Here is a 14216-nt window from a genome sequence, read left to right as displayed (position 1 = left end):
AAAATAGCTGCAGACGTTCTGCTTGGGAAGGCTACTGAACTTTTCCCCCATAATATACCCACATTGATTAAATTTTACTGTATTACTTGTCTAACAATACAATTCAGTAACCTCAGGCTATAGGCCTGCATGTTTCCCACTGACTTATATCTTCTTGTTTCTTGTGTAACTATTTACTGTTAAACAGGAATCTAATTTTGAAACTATTACAACTAATTCCCATCACAGAGCATATGCTTATGCCAACACTGGAAAAAATCTGGGCACCAAGTCACTTGGGCACTGAAAATTCGGTGCCTGCCACCAGTGTCAAGCCCAGGAAGGATGGAGCTGCCTCCACTGGAGTTGGACGTAGGCTGGCCAGAGAAGTCACCAGTGGGATGCAGAAACACTAATAAGAGTGTCTGAAGATGGCATGGGGGAGAGGGAAAGAATGGGCAGGGGTATGGGGAACAAAAAATGTTAAACAATGAAAAATGATTAAAAAAAAAAAAAAAACCCCAAAACAAATCTGAGAGTAAAACAAAAAAGCTACAAAATTTTGGCCTGGCTCCTAAATAGTTTGGCTTTCTATCCCAGACTTACGCCATTGCAATCTGTTGGTTTGGAAGCATTTGTGATGTTTTGTGCAAGGGAATAAGGGCACGAAGCAGGTGTGTATGAATTCTAAAGAAAAGAAAATATTCTTGCTACATTAAAAGACAGCATGAGAATGTACAAGATACAACTGAGATGTTTAAGTACAACATTATAATTTTTCTATAGTATTCCCTGATTTGTTTACAGCACTAATGTATGTATATTCAAAGAGAAGCTATTCCTGTTTAATAAACCTTCTACTGCTTTGGTGCACCCATCTTCATAGAATAATGTGGCTCACATATTCATCTACAGGTCAACATTTCTGATAGCTTTTCTTAAGCTGTTGATATCAACATAGAGAGCAAGATTGCAACACCTGACAGTCTATCATCTAAGCCCCTCCATGTTTATTTATAGGCCTCCATACCAAAAGAATTGCAACATCGCACAACCTGCTCTTAAGAGAGAATCTAATCTGAAAGCTTTAGAACGGGAGGCAGAAGGTCTCACATCATTCTTAAAATAGGTAACCTAATAAAAAAAAAACCCAAACCATGCATCTGTTCTCACTCTGGTATGGTCAACTCCTGTAAACAAGTTTTCCCGCCATATGCCCCATTTTAGGGGACCTCAATGTTTGCTATTTTCCAGCTTTAACTGAGCTCTTTCCAGGGCTAGGTTGCCTAATAGAAAAATATTAACGTCTGAAACATTTTAAACCAAGCAAATAAAAACTATCCAGGAAAATCTTAAAAGCATAGTTCCAATAAACCAGAGGTAGGCAACTATGCCAATGGGAGGTTTCCGTCTGACCCATGGCAGTGAGTCTGGTTCAAACCATCAGTGGCAAAAACATGTCATTTCTGGCGCACTAAAACTGAAAACAATCTGAATCGTTTTTGGGGGGTGGAGGTGTGGGTGTCTTATTTTGCAAATGGCACAAAGCAAACACCAAATGTCAGTGTTTTCATACAACAGAACACCTCTACATAACAACAACAATTTAACAGATGCAAACCTGCTCACAACTGCATTCACTCTCACAAAGAACACATTTGGAAACTCTCTGTACTCTAGACAGTCGTGCACCTTCCAAACCTGTTTCAATTTCTTGGTATCTGAGCAGAAGGAACATATCTATAGACTTTCCTTCCTTGCATTTCTACTTCTGCAGATGCCTTGCTTCTCAGTTCTATCAGAAGAAATTTCAAACCCCAAATCAAAAGAATATTCTTGCTTGTTACTCATATTGTATGCTATTTACTATAATAGGACGGTTAATGCATCTGGAGCAGGGATGGCCAGCTTTGATCCTTGAGTGACATAAAAAGGTCTGGATATCATAACAAAAACATTTGCTAGGTTCCTAGATCTTTATCTTTTATCTTTATCTAGATTTATGAATTGCCAGCAATACACCAGGTGATGTACAAATAAAACAAGTATAAATAAAAACTTACAAACAGGCACCAACACATAAAAAATCCATAGGCATCAAAAATATCACTAGAGGAGTGCTTCAAACAAAGTCCCAATGTCTAATATGTCTGTTTAAACAGCCATGTTTTCAACAAGGTTTTAAAAGTTTTCAATCCTTCCGCCAGGTGTAGAGCCTCTGAAAAGGAATTCCAGAGGATAGGAGCTGTGATGGAGAAGGCCCAGTCTCTAGTGCTACATAGTTTTGCATGGTGCACTAATGGTACATCCATCATGCCTCTTTGAGAAGAGCGCAAATGGCATGTTGGACAGTACATATACAGCAAAGCATTGCCCCATAGTGTCCACAGAGGAAGAAATCAATTTAAAAGCAATAATAGCAATTTTATACCTAATACATTCAGTGATCGGAAGCTAGTGAAGGTCTATAAGCACAGGGGTGATGTGGTCAATTTTTACAGCCGGAAATGAGACAGGCCGCAGAATTAAGCAGTAATTGCAAAGGATTTAAAGTCACAGTGGGTAAACCAATAAAGGGTGGAATTACAATAATCAACCACTGTTAAGACTGAAACTTGGACCATAGTTTGAAAATCTGGCTTCTCTAAGAGGTGTTTGAGACCACATAACAACATAACTTATAGAAACCAGACTTTAAGAAACTTCTACCATATACACGAATTGAGTGGAAAAATAGTATTCTCAATTACAACTGATGTCTGTTGAATCTTAGATGGAGAACGCTGAATCAGAACTCACTGGGGTACATTTTATAAAAAAGTGCGAGCGCGTACTTTTCTTTGCGCACCAGGCGCAAACAAAAGTACGTCGGATTTTATAAGATAAGCGCGTAGCCGTGCGTATCTTATAAAATCAGGGGTCAGCACGCGCAAGGGGTGCACATTTGTGCACCTTGTGTGCGCCGAGCCCTGCGTGCTGCCCGTTCCCTCTGAGACCGCTCCAAAATTGGAGTGGCCTCAGAGGGAACTTTCCTTCTGCCTCCCCCCACCTTCCCCCCACCTTCCCCTCCCTAACCCACCCCCCCAGCCCTATCTACACCCTCCTACCTTTATTCCCAAAGTTACGCCTGTTCGAGGCAGGCGTAAGTCGTGCGCACGGGCTGGCGAGCCAGGTTCCGGTCCGGGGACTGGTCCGGAGGCCGCGGCCACGCTCCCGGAACACCCCTGGGCCTAAACCACACCCGCAGCCACTCCCCGGATGACGCGCCACCGCGCCACGCCCCCAGGAAAGCCCCCAACACGCCCCCAGGAAAGCCCCGCGACACGCCCCCCCAACACGCCCCCCAGGAAAGCCCCGGGACTTACTATGCAAAATAGGCTCGGCGCGCGCAGGGGGGGGGGTTGGGGTAGGTTTTCGGGGGTTACGCGCATACGTTACACGCGTAACCCTTTGAAAATCTACCCCACTGAGTTTGAGTGTGTTTTAGTGAGTTTGTTGAAAAATAACCACTTCCTGATTGTGAAGAGACATAAGTTTACAAGCTTCACTGTGTCTGTCCAAGAAGATCGGACACAAATGAAAAACTGTATGTCATCAGCATAAAGTTTGTATCCATCACAAAGACCAGCCAAAACCTTGCACAAGGGGGACAAATAAAGAGTAAACAGCATGGCATACAAGGCTGAACCTTGCGGTAGGCCAGTCACAATTTCTGACCATTGTGAGATCTTATTATCATACTCAACGTGTTGGAACTGTTGTGAGAGGAAAGATCTGAACCATTGTAAAACTGGGCCAGTGATATCACATTCCTGAAATCAGTATAAAAGGATGGAATGGTCTACCTTGTCAAAAGCAGCTGTAATGTCTACAGATACTAAGTTGTAACTGTTACCAGAGTCTAGGCTCCTCCTTAAAGTCTCCAAAAGAGACAATATCAATAGTTCAGCACTCAGTGATTTCCTAAATCCATACTGATGTGGATCCAGGACTTGCTTCTTCTCAAAGTAGTCAGTCACTTGATTTAGGACAGTGCTTTCTATCAATTTTGTCAGAAAAGGAAGTGAAGAAATGGGTCTATGGTTATTAAGATCAGCTGGGTAAAGTTTGGGGTTTTTTTTTAGGAGAGGCCTTACAGAAGCTTTTTTTAGGGACTCAGGAAATACGCCTTCAGGTAACGATAAGTTGACAAATATGTTTAACAAAGATGCTACTGCGTCCTTAATTCCCTTCAAAATAAGTATATTGCAGGGATTTTACAGCACAGTATGAAGAATTCATCTTAGAGATAACCTGTTTGATTTCCAACATTGATGTCTCCTCAAATACACTCCAGGAAGAATCCACTTCTCCCTCTAAATGGGGGGAGCCAATTCCGCATGGTGGAAAAGCAGTCAGCGAGTTTAGCAACTTTTCCCTTGGATCACATGTATGCAAATATTTCTCATGAATACTTATTCAGGATATCCTGAGAACCAGCCATGAGGTCCACAGTGTATCAGCAAAGAAACAAAGATGTATGATCCAACACTGCAAGAATCAGCAGGCCCAAAATTTGTGTCACACTCTGAGGCTGATGCAATAAATTAACGTAGAAAGCGGGCACTGAACAGTGAGCGCCCGTTTTCTTAATGCACCCCAGGTGCCCCCAAGGGTGGCGGCGCCATGCAATATTTAAATTAGGGGATCGCATTAGCAAGGAGGCGTCTCCTTGCTAATGAGAACCCGATCGGTTTTCTTGACTTGGCTGACCGCCGGTAAGGAAAACCGACGTTGATAAACTTGGTGTCTGTTTTCGTGACTCGGCCATCCACCGGTAAGATAAACAGATGCCGAGTGTTCAGGAAACGAACGCTTGTCAGTCGAGCGTACGTTTCCTGAACCCGACTGTCTATTTTTTTTTTTAAACTTTGTTTCTTGGATTTTTCATCCTACTTAATATCACAACACACTGTTAACCCGCAGTCTGACGCGGGTTGAACAGGCGCTAATCAATCCCCTAATACAATAAGGGGATTAGCGCATATTCAACGTGCGTCCAATGCGGAGTGAATCTAATAGCGCTCATCACATGCAAATGCATGTGAATGAGGCTATTAGGCATTCACTCCCGATGCGAAAAAAAAATGTGCGTCTCGGACGCACATTTAACAGTCATCTATTAACGCCTGTGTGGAGCAGGCATTAATAGCTGAGTGCATCTAAAACAAGTACAGAAAAGGAGAAAAAACTGCTTTTCTGTACTGTCTCCTACTTAATATCACATTTGCATGTGATGAGCGCTATTAGATTCACTCCGCATTGGACGCGCGTTGAATATGCGCCAATCCCCTTATTGCATTAGGGGATTGATTAGCGCCTATTCAACCCACGTCAGATTGCAGGTTAACAGTGCGCTCGGCTGAGCGCACTGTATTGCATCGGCCCCTCTGTTGGGAATGAATTGAAATAAAGATTTCGCACTGGCTAATTTGTGCAGGCAGAAACAGCTTCAGTTTTCCAGAAGAACTAACTGCCGTGGCAGAGAATACATGAGGCACGCATAAGAATTGTTTCACAGACTGAGGGGCCAATGTAGGTTGACTGTTAATATGTGTTAATTAACTAGTGTTAATGGCCTATGTTATTAACTAGTGTTAATGGCCTATATTAATGGCATGAAAATTAGGTTTGCATTAATTTACTGGGGTTAAAGTTGGTACCTTAAGGTGGACATATTAAGTTTTCTGTGTTATTGGGTTTGTGTTAAGTTTTGTGCATTTTAGCACATATTATTTTTCTATGCAATAATAGATAATAGTTGGTTTTGCATTTCATTACCTATTTGCATTGGTTTTGTGTTAAAATTCTTACAAGCTAATTAACGTGCATTAACAAGACTGTGCATACTAACACTGCCTGTGAACATTGCATTAGTGCACCTTAGTACAAAGGCCTCTGAAAAATCTTTCATACTATCCAGTCCAATTTCTCCTGTTCTCTGCCTCTGGGGAAAAGCTTTTGATAAATCAGTCTCAAAAGGTTCAGAGTAGAGAGTTAATTAGGAATTTAAAATTTTACATGTTACAGCTACTTTCTGAAGAAACCTTTGAATGAATGGTAAAAATACAAATCTTTTTGCCAGACCTTATTTTATTGAATCTGAAGGGAAAGTAACATTAAAGTAAAAATATCTCAGAAGGCTTTTTAAAAAGGTGATACATAACACCTCAGCCATTTGTCTAGGCTTCATCAGTCATGCTCCTTCTCTATTATTCACACTGAGCTCTTGCTATGAGCCCCCCCTTCATGTCACAGGAGCCTGGCCCTATAGAAAGCAATGTTATTCTTTGAAAGCGACAATAGAGCTGCTCTAGCAATGCAATTCTTACTGAGCATTCAGAATCCTCTCAAACTGGTCCCGCCCTTCTGCTTTGTGATGTAAAATGCTTACATTGTTTTTTTATGTCTGGAGTGTAAGACATTCTAGGACCTCAGAGAACTTGAGGAACAATAAAATCTAAACCCCCAACTGTTTTTTTACACATTATTTCAGCAGGGAGATATTGATCAGCAGTAAGATTTCCCTCTAAACTAAAATGTGCTTTTTGTTTAGCCATCAGATATTTTACTGGCATACGGTACAGCCAAATTTTGTATACAGGATAGCCAAACTTTCTGTTTATATATTTTATATATTATTATAACCATTTGCTCCTATTCCTAAGTATTCTTTGCCTTTTGCCCTGTTCAATTTCTTAAACTGGAATACTTTAATAGAATGCAAGGTGTGTGTGCTGATCATATGTTAAAAAAAAAGTGCAAAGCGGAATATAAATCTAAATACCTCTGAAGTTCTGATAAGCACCAGCGCAGCAGAGCTTGTATTTAAATTCTTAGGAGAAGGAGTAGCTAAGCAGCAGGGGCTTTCAAAAACAGGAAATGATAATATCTCCTAAGGAATAATATAACAAGTAACTTTCAGGCCAATTCAGTAAAGTCCGCGGGAGAGCGGGCGAACACCTGCTCTTCCGGCACGCGCACCGGCCACTCGCCGGTGCGCGCGATGCAGTATTTAAATTAGGTGGCGCAGTAGAAACAGGGAAAAGGAGGCACTAGGGACACTAGTGCGTCCCTAGCGCCTCCTTTTTGACAGGAGCGGCGGCTGTCAGTGGGTTTGACAGCTGACACTCAATTTTGCCGGCGTCGGTTCTCGAGCCTGCTGACAGCCACGGGCTCGGAAACCGGACGCCGGCAAAATTGAGCGTCCGGTTTTTGGCCCGACAGCCGCGGGCCAAATTCAATTTTTTTTTAAACTTTTTTTTACTCTTCGGGACCTCCGACTTAATATCGCTATGATATTAAGTCGGAGGGTGCACAGAAAAGCAGTTTTTACTGCTTTTCTGTGCACTTTCCCGGCGTCAGAAGAAATTAGCGCCGACCTTTGGGTCGGCGTTAATTTCTGAAAGTAAAACGTGCGGCTTGGCTGCACATTTTACTTTCTGTATCCTGCGCGCATACCTAATGGGGTCATCAACATGCATTTGCATGTTGAGGGCGCTATTAGGTGCCGCGGGTTGGACGCGCGTTTTCCTCCCCTTACTGAATAAGGGGTAAGGGAAAACATGCATCCAATAGCAGGCTGCATCCAATAGCTGGCTAACAGTGCGCTCCTCGGAGCGCACTGTACTGTATCGGGGTATTTGTAATATTATTGAAAAAAGTGGACTAGAAATATGTAAAATAAATAAATAAGAGCAATTCATATGAGTACTTTCTTCCTTTGTTTAATGGGAATATTTTTTTTTCAATTTTGGGCTAGATTCATATGTTTTCTGGGAAAATATTATTTCAGATTCTTTTACATATATATATATATATATATATATATATACCTACCCTGACTTTTTTTTTTTGGTAGGTTAAATGGTTCAGGAGACAATGTGTACACAAACACACTCTCAGACAAAATGAATACATAAGTGACATTTTATAAACAGAAAGCAAAAAATCTGAACATAAAAGTGGCAAACTGATGACTTAATTTTTAGGGTACACATAAATATTTTTATAATTTCTTAGTACTGTTACTTTAAAATGAAAAAAGTAAGAGAGATGTGAGATTAACAACTCCCTCCCACACACATTACAAATAAATAGCCTGCTATCACCATTACCAAACCTGCCGTCAGATCATTGTTTTAAATTAAAATGGACTACAGACAAAAATCGATTCATCTCACAAATTTCTCAGAGGATTTGCACACCTGCCAACACTACAGCCTCCATAATTTCATCTAGGAAATTTCCGAAGTGTAAAAAGAGCTTCTGTAATTTTCCACACTTCAAGGAGAGCGCATGTAATCCAAGTCAGGGTAAGTATGCCTGCACACATCACAGCTGAACCCTAAAGGCTGACTCACAGCAGAAAATAAAGACATGATCCATTTACCCAAGCTACAATAGCTACTTGCCTGTTCTACCACTGAGAGTAATGATAGCAAATGTTTACATCATAAAAACAATCGGACACATCTTTTCAGCTATATTCACTGTAGATAATAAATTGTGTTTAGACTGGTCTGCATTGTAACATGCCATCACCATGACCCAGAAACTCATCTCAAAAGTTCACCTTACCCAAACCCGATATCCTTTCCAACAGTCCAGCACTTCTGATGGCAGCTGGGCCGTGCTCTACTCCTTTTCTTTTCTGTGGTGGGAGAGAAAACAAATAAAAAAAGATTTTTTTTTAAACTATCACATAACCACAAAGCTGTAGTTCCCTTCTACCTTACTGTACATGGATCATGCGGCCCTCATATAACCTCGACTCTTCCACCTCACTCCCCTTTTCCTATTTGTCTTCATAGATAATAAGAGAACCCAATCCGCGTTTTAGTTCCGGTGGTAGAATTATGAAAAGACGGTCGAGATGACTGTTAAACAATAAAGAGGCCGATTGATTTAATGGGTTGCGGGAAAAGGGAGGGTCCAGCTCCGAATCTGTTACGGGAAGATGTTCTGGGCAGAACAAAGCGGAAAGCCGCCGCTGTCCGACATCACGACGCTGCCAGCCCGCGGCCAGGCACTGACACAGCCGCCAGCACGCCTGGCTCTGTCGCACGCAGATGGCGAGCGACGCTCCTCGTTCATCTTTGGCGCTCAGCGAGCCGCATTCGTCTGTCTCACCTGCCCCTTGGAGACAGGTGCCCCGATCACGGCCACCGAGTGGGTGCATTTCTTCTGCAAAGTCACTGAATTAAATTGCTTTTTCAGCATGCGGACGAAATTGCTCCTAATGGACATTTTCCCCCTCCGGGATTCAAACGCTTAAACACAAATAATTACGTCAATAACTGAGAAAATATAATAAAAGAGCTTAATGGGTTGTGCCTCGCGGTTCCAGGACACTGAGCATCAGGCTGGCCGGATTGATGGAGATGCACTGCCAGCAGCGTTACAGATACAGCCGAGATAGCACCGGTTTCGGCCGCATCGCTTGACATCACCCTTTATGACTGAGCCGGCACGCCGGTGCCCGCCCTCTTCCGTTCTTTTGTCCAATCAGCGCAGGACATGGTGGAGGTGTGCCTGATACGTAAGAGGCAACACCCCCCCCCCCCCCCCCCCCCCCCCCAGTTCGCGCTCTGCTAGACTGGAGTGCTCCCGAGCGGATCTGGCTGGCTGACGACCGAAGCGTGTTTGCTGCTGTGCTCACCGATTCCCCCCGCCCTTAACCCCTCTGCTCTCTCTCTCCCAGCTCAGTAACTTGTACCTAACTCAGGTCAGGAATTTGAACCAATGATTTCTATAAACTGACGGCAGTGGTCACCGAGCTCAGGTCTGCGGGTGCTTACTGTGCGCGTGAGACAAGAGGGGGTTGGCGAGTGCCTTCCCGAGGTTCTGGTATAAGGACAGGTTGAGTGTTCCCAAGGCATGAAAAATGTTTTGGAACTTTATTATTGTTTGTTTTTTTTTTAACTGGCAGCCTTCCCAACCAGACTGCACTTAACGAGGCCAGAACCCACAGTTCCGGAGATAGGCTCTTTGGCTCATGACATTTTTACTGACATGAAATCAATTTTATAGGCATTTTTTTTTAAGTGTACTGAATCACATCACATTTCAGTAACGTTCCCACCACACCCTGCCTTGAGTGAATGTGCTTCCTGACGTCAGAGCGTGACTTGTTCTCATCTTTCAGGTTGTGGAGCTCTTTGTAAGAGCTATTACTCCGGTGGACACATATTTCTGAGTCAGGTCCTTTTTGCTGACTGAGTCAGCTGGTATGGCTGTTTCCCAAGACACAATCCCAACAGAATTCTATAATTCTGTTGGGATAATTTAAGCCTTCACTTAAAGTTATTAATTAATTTAAGGATTTAGGGATTAATTTAAGCCTTCACTTAAAGTTTTCGCTCAGAGCCAGGACCCAGAACTAGACTCATTCACGCATTTCATAATCACGTTAACCAGATGTCTGATGCCGCAACTCTTAATTGTATTTCTTGGTCTCATATTCCCAATCGTTAAATTTACAGCATGCTACACCAATACCTTTTAAGTCAGATGTAACCTCAGCTTTGAAGTCTACAAACCTTGAAGATGTAACGTTAGTTCTTGTAGATTTAAACATTATTCTGAAGATGTAAACTTAGATTTTGAAGACTGTAATCTGTAAGCATTTGTATTTATTGTAAGAATTTGTATTTATTATTTAGCTATTTACATTGATCTGTTACCACTTGGTCCTGTTCTCTCCTTTACCTCAAGTTCTAAGTTCCTACAAAGTTAGCCTTGTTATTTATACCCACTTGTTTGATGTAATTTTCCAATATTGGTTCTGTGTAAACTGAAGTGATATGTACTAGTACATGAACTCCAGTATATAAAAGCCTTTAAATAAATAAATAAATTTAGAGTTTGGTACTAAAACCAACAACAATAACAACAAAACAGACATTAAAATACCTCTGGGGTAGATGTTTTGTTAGCAAATCTCTGGCACCCAACTGTACAGACACACAGGAACTAATATTTAAAAAAAAAGCTGACAAGTGAATTTTCAAAGAGTTACATGCTGGATAAAGGGCGTGTACTCACATATATGGCCTTTTCATGTACAAGTTGTATTGTGCATTCATGTACATGTGTAAAAAAGGGGCATGCAAGGATGTGTCAGCATTACCTATGTAATGACCTATTTTTAAAGCAACATATGCACAAATGTCAATGCAACTATAAGAACATAAGAAATTGCCATGCTGGGTCAGACCAAGAGTCCATCAAGCCCAGCATCCTGTTTCCAACAGAGGCCAAACCGGGCCACAAGAACCTGGCAATTACCCAAACACTAAGAAGATCCCATGCTACTGATGCAATTAATTCACCAACTTGAACGTACAAGGGAAACCTTGTCTGGTGGTTTTTTGTATGGAGGTTGCTAACCAGGGTAACCGATTTACAGTTATCCTTTTGTTCTCCTCCGTCTATTATTCTTTTATTATTTTCAAAAGCATTTGTGAAAAATTTTTTATTTTGTTTTTCTTGTTTCTCTTAAAATCCCTTCTCCCCTGCTGCTTTTCCGACCCACACCAATTTCTGATTCATACTTATCAAGGTCGCCGCCTTTATTGATGTTCATGGGTACGGAGCTGCCTGTCCTACGGGAGAATTTGCTGTGTCCTATAGCGGGTTCACAGCATCCATGTTACCTTCAACATATAACAGTATTTGTTTATATATTATAAAAACATCATTTCAAAATATTTTCAATTTTAAACCTATTCCCACCTTTTCATAAAGTAAAAAGTAAAAACTTACTCTTAAATATGTCGTGTGTCAATTGTGCGACGCCTTTTATGCTTGTCTGGGCGTCAAGTCTACTCTGACTCTTTTTATACCTGCCTTAGGAACACATCTCCCAATCTTTGTCAGATTGAGGCTACCTCATGTGTGTATAATCAGGAGTGATTATCTTTGTGTTGTCCTCCTTCTACAAGCTTTTATTTGCAATTCGGATGACCTAATATATTTATTATTAGAGTCGGCTAGACCCTTATGTTGTGTATTATTCTCTTTCTGTAGCCAATCATGCTATCTTAATATTACTTTTTAATTTTTCTTTTTCGGGACTGGCGGACCTGATAGAAGCCTATGTCTTATTGGTTTGATTTGCTTTGTTCAGATTGGGCGGACCTGGTAGAGAACTAGTCCCCACCACGTCCGCTAAACATTTCCTGCTTCTCGTTCGACGTCACTGATTGACACTGTGGGCGTTTCCGGGCGGGTAATGGAACCGCGCCTATCTGTGAATTCTCTGTCTAGATAGATATCTCACCTCGATACCGCTAATGATCTCTCTTACTTCTGTATTGGATGTTTGGTCACATTTTGTGTAATATTACTAAAGAACTAGTCCCTACCACGTCTGATCAACTTTTCTACTTCTTGTTCGACATCACTGATTGACACTAGGGGCGTTTCCGGGCGGGGCTTGGAACCGCGCCTGTCTATGAATTCTCTGTCTGGACGGATGTCTCACCTCGATACCGCTAATGATTTCTCTTACTTCAGTATTGGATGTTGGTTCACCTGCTAATAAATGCCTTTACTTATATGATTGTAAAATACTGTTTTTCTTGACACTTTTTTATCTGACTGACCTGATGGAGAACTTATCCCCACTATGTCCATTGATCTCATAATTCAATATCTCTAATTCACGCTGGGAGTGTTTTCAGGCGGTGGTGGGAGACCACGTCCGTTCTTTCCTTATCTAGCTGCTTTCGTCTGATTTGACCGTATCAATCACAAAATGGGAAACTTTGATAAAATGAGGAAAATAGTTAGAAGAAAACTGAAAGGTGCAGCTGCAAAGGTTAAAAGTCTTCCAGTTATTAGTTTAAATTTGATCATGTTATGATCACTATTGCAAAGTGGCCCCACCACCGTTACCTCTGTCACCAAATCATGCGTTCCACTAGAATTAAATCTAAAATAGCTCCCTCTCTTGTTGGTTCCTGAACCAATTGTTCCATGTGACCTGTTCAATAGATCCCTAGAAACGGGACTCCCCTGTATCCAAAACGGGACTCCCCCGTATCCAAAAGAATGCTCTCGACCTGGATCTCTAACTGCATTCAATTCTGCTATCAAAAGCCATCAGAGACCCTATCTGCCACCCCTAAGGTGAATCAGGTCTGTGCTATGGCTGCTTCAATAGCTCATCTCCACAAGGTACCTCTTCTGGACATTTGCAAAGCAGCCACATGGTCCTCGCTACATATGTTCACATCCCACTACTGTTTAGACAGGCAGACTGCTGATGACGCACGCATGGGAAGGACAATTCTCAAATCTAGTACATCTTGAACACAGTGACAACAGCATATAAGAACTGTCCGCCTTTGTCTACTGTCGAGTCCCCTACCTCGCTTCAACATGAACACATGATATGGGAATTTACACTCAATACTTCAACTGGGGACTCCCAGACAGCATGGCTAATTCATGAAAAGAGCAAGTTTGCTTACTGAAAACAGTGTTTTTCATAGATAGCAGATGAATTAGCCATGTTGACCCTCCCGCCTCCCCGGAGTGTTACAGCATTGCATCTAGTCTTGCTTGGATATGGACTGAGGAGACTCGGAAACGAGGGGAAGATACAAGCAGGCACACATCACTGACAAAGTTCAGTGATCTTTGAGAGCACCACCTAGAGGCATGGAGGACTTCCCAGACAGCATGGCTAAATCATCTATCTACGGAAAACACCGTTTACGGTAAGCAAAATTGCTCTTATTTTCAGTAGTGGAGTGGCACATAGATTTAAAAGGCAGGAGGATGAGTTTAGTTTCATGGAAGCCCTGCTAGATGAGCATTGTGTTAAAAGTTGCAACATGAATTTGAGACTTTAAGATTTACTATGCTTGAAAAATCTCTTAGATATCAGAGGTAGTGATTTTGATTAGCTGTTTCTACATAAAGAACAACATTGGATTCACTGTCGTGACCTAAAAAGAGATTGGTCTGTTTTTTGAACCAATCCACGTTAGTTAAGCTGGTTTTCTGATAGGTTTATTTTTTTTTTAACTGATTTTATTTAAATTTGATATGCATGTGGTATTGGCATGTTGAGTTGCTTTTAATGGCCCCTGCCATTTTTTTAAATTGATTAGAAGTCCTAACTCATTTTACAATAGGTTTCTTTGTTTGCAATATATTTTTTGTTATATATTGCATGATTTGCTATA

General features: G+C 41.7%; 1 protein-coding gene across 1 annotated transcript in view; it reads right to left on the bottom strand.

Annotated features, from left to right (window-relative positions):
• Window positions 1-9459, bottom strand: part of ARG2 (arginase 2) — a 34516-nt gene extending 25057 nt beyond the window's left edge. Inside the window, exons 1-2 of the mRNA XM_029598854.1 lie at window positions 9151-9459; window positions 8599-8671 (exon numbers count right to left, since the gene is read on the bottom strand). Coding sequence (XP_029454714.1) covers window positions 8599-8671; window positions 9151-9267 — 190 coding nt within the window. The 5' untranslated portion in view covers window positions 9268-9459. The remainder of the gene's footprint in view (window positions 1-8598; window positions 8672-9150) is intronic.
• Window positions 9460-14216: the final 4757 nt, after the last annotated feature.

Source organism: Rhinatrema bivittatum, chromosome 4, assembly GCF_901001135.1.
Source record: "Rhinatrema bivittatum chromosome 4, aRhiBiv1.1, whole genome shotgun sequence".
Lineage (NCBI taxonomy): Eukaryota > Metazoa > Chordata > Amphibia > Gymnophiona > Rhinatrematidae > Rhinatrema > Rhinatrema bivittatum.
The sequence above is the reverse complement of the archived record's forward strand: the minus strand, read 5'-3'. Positions and strand labels throughout refer to the sequence as shown.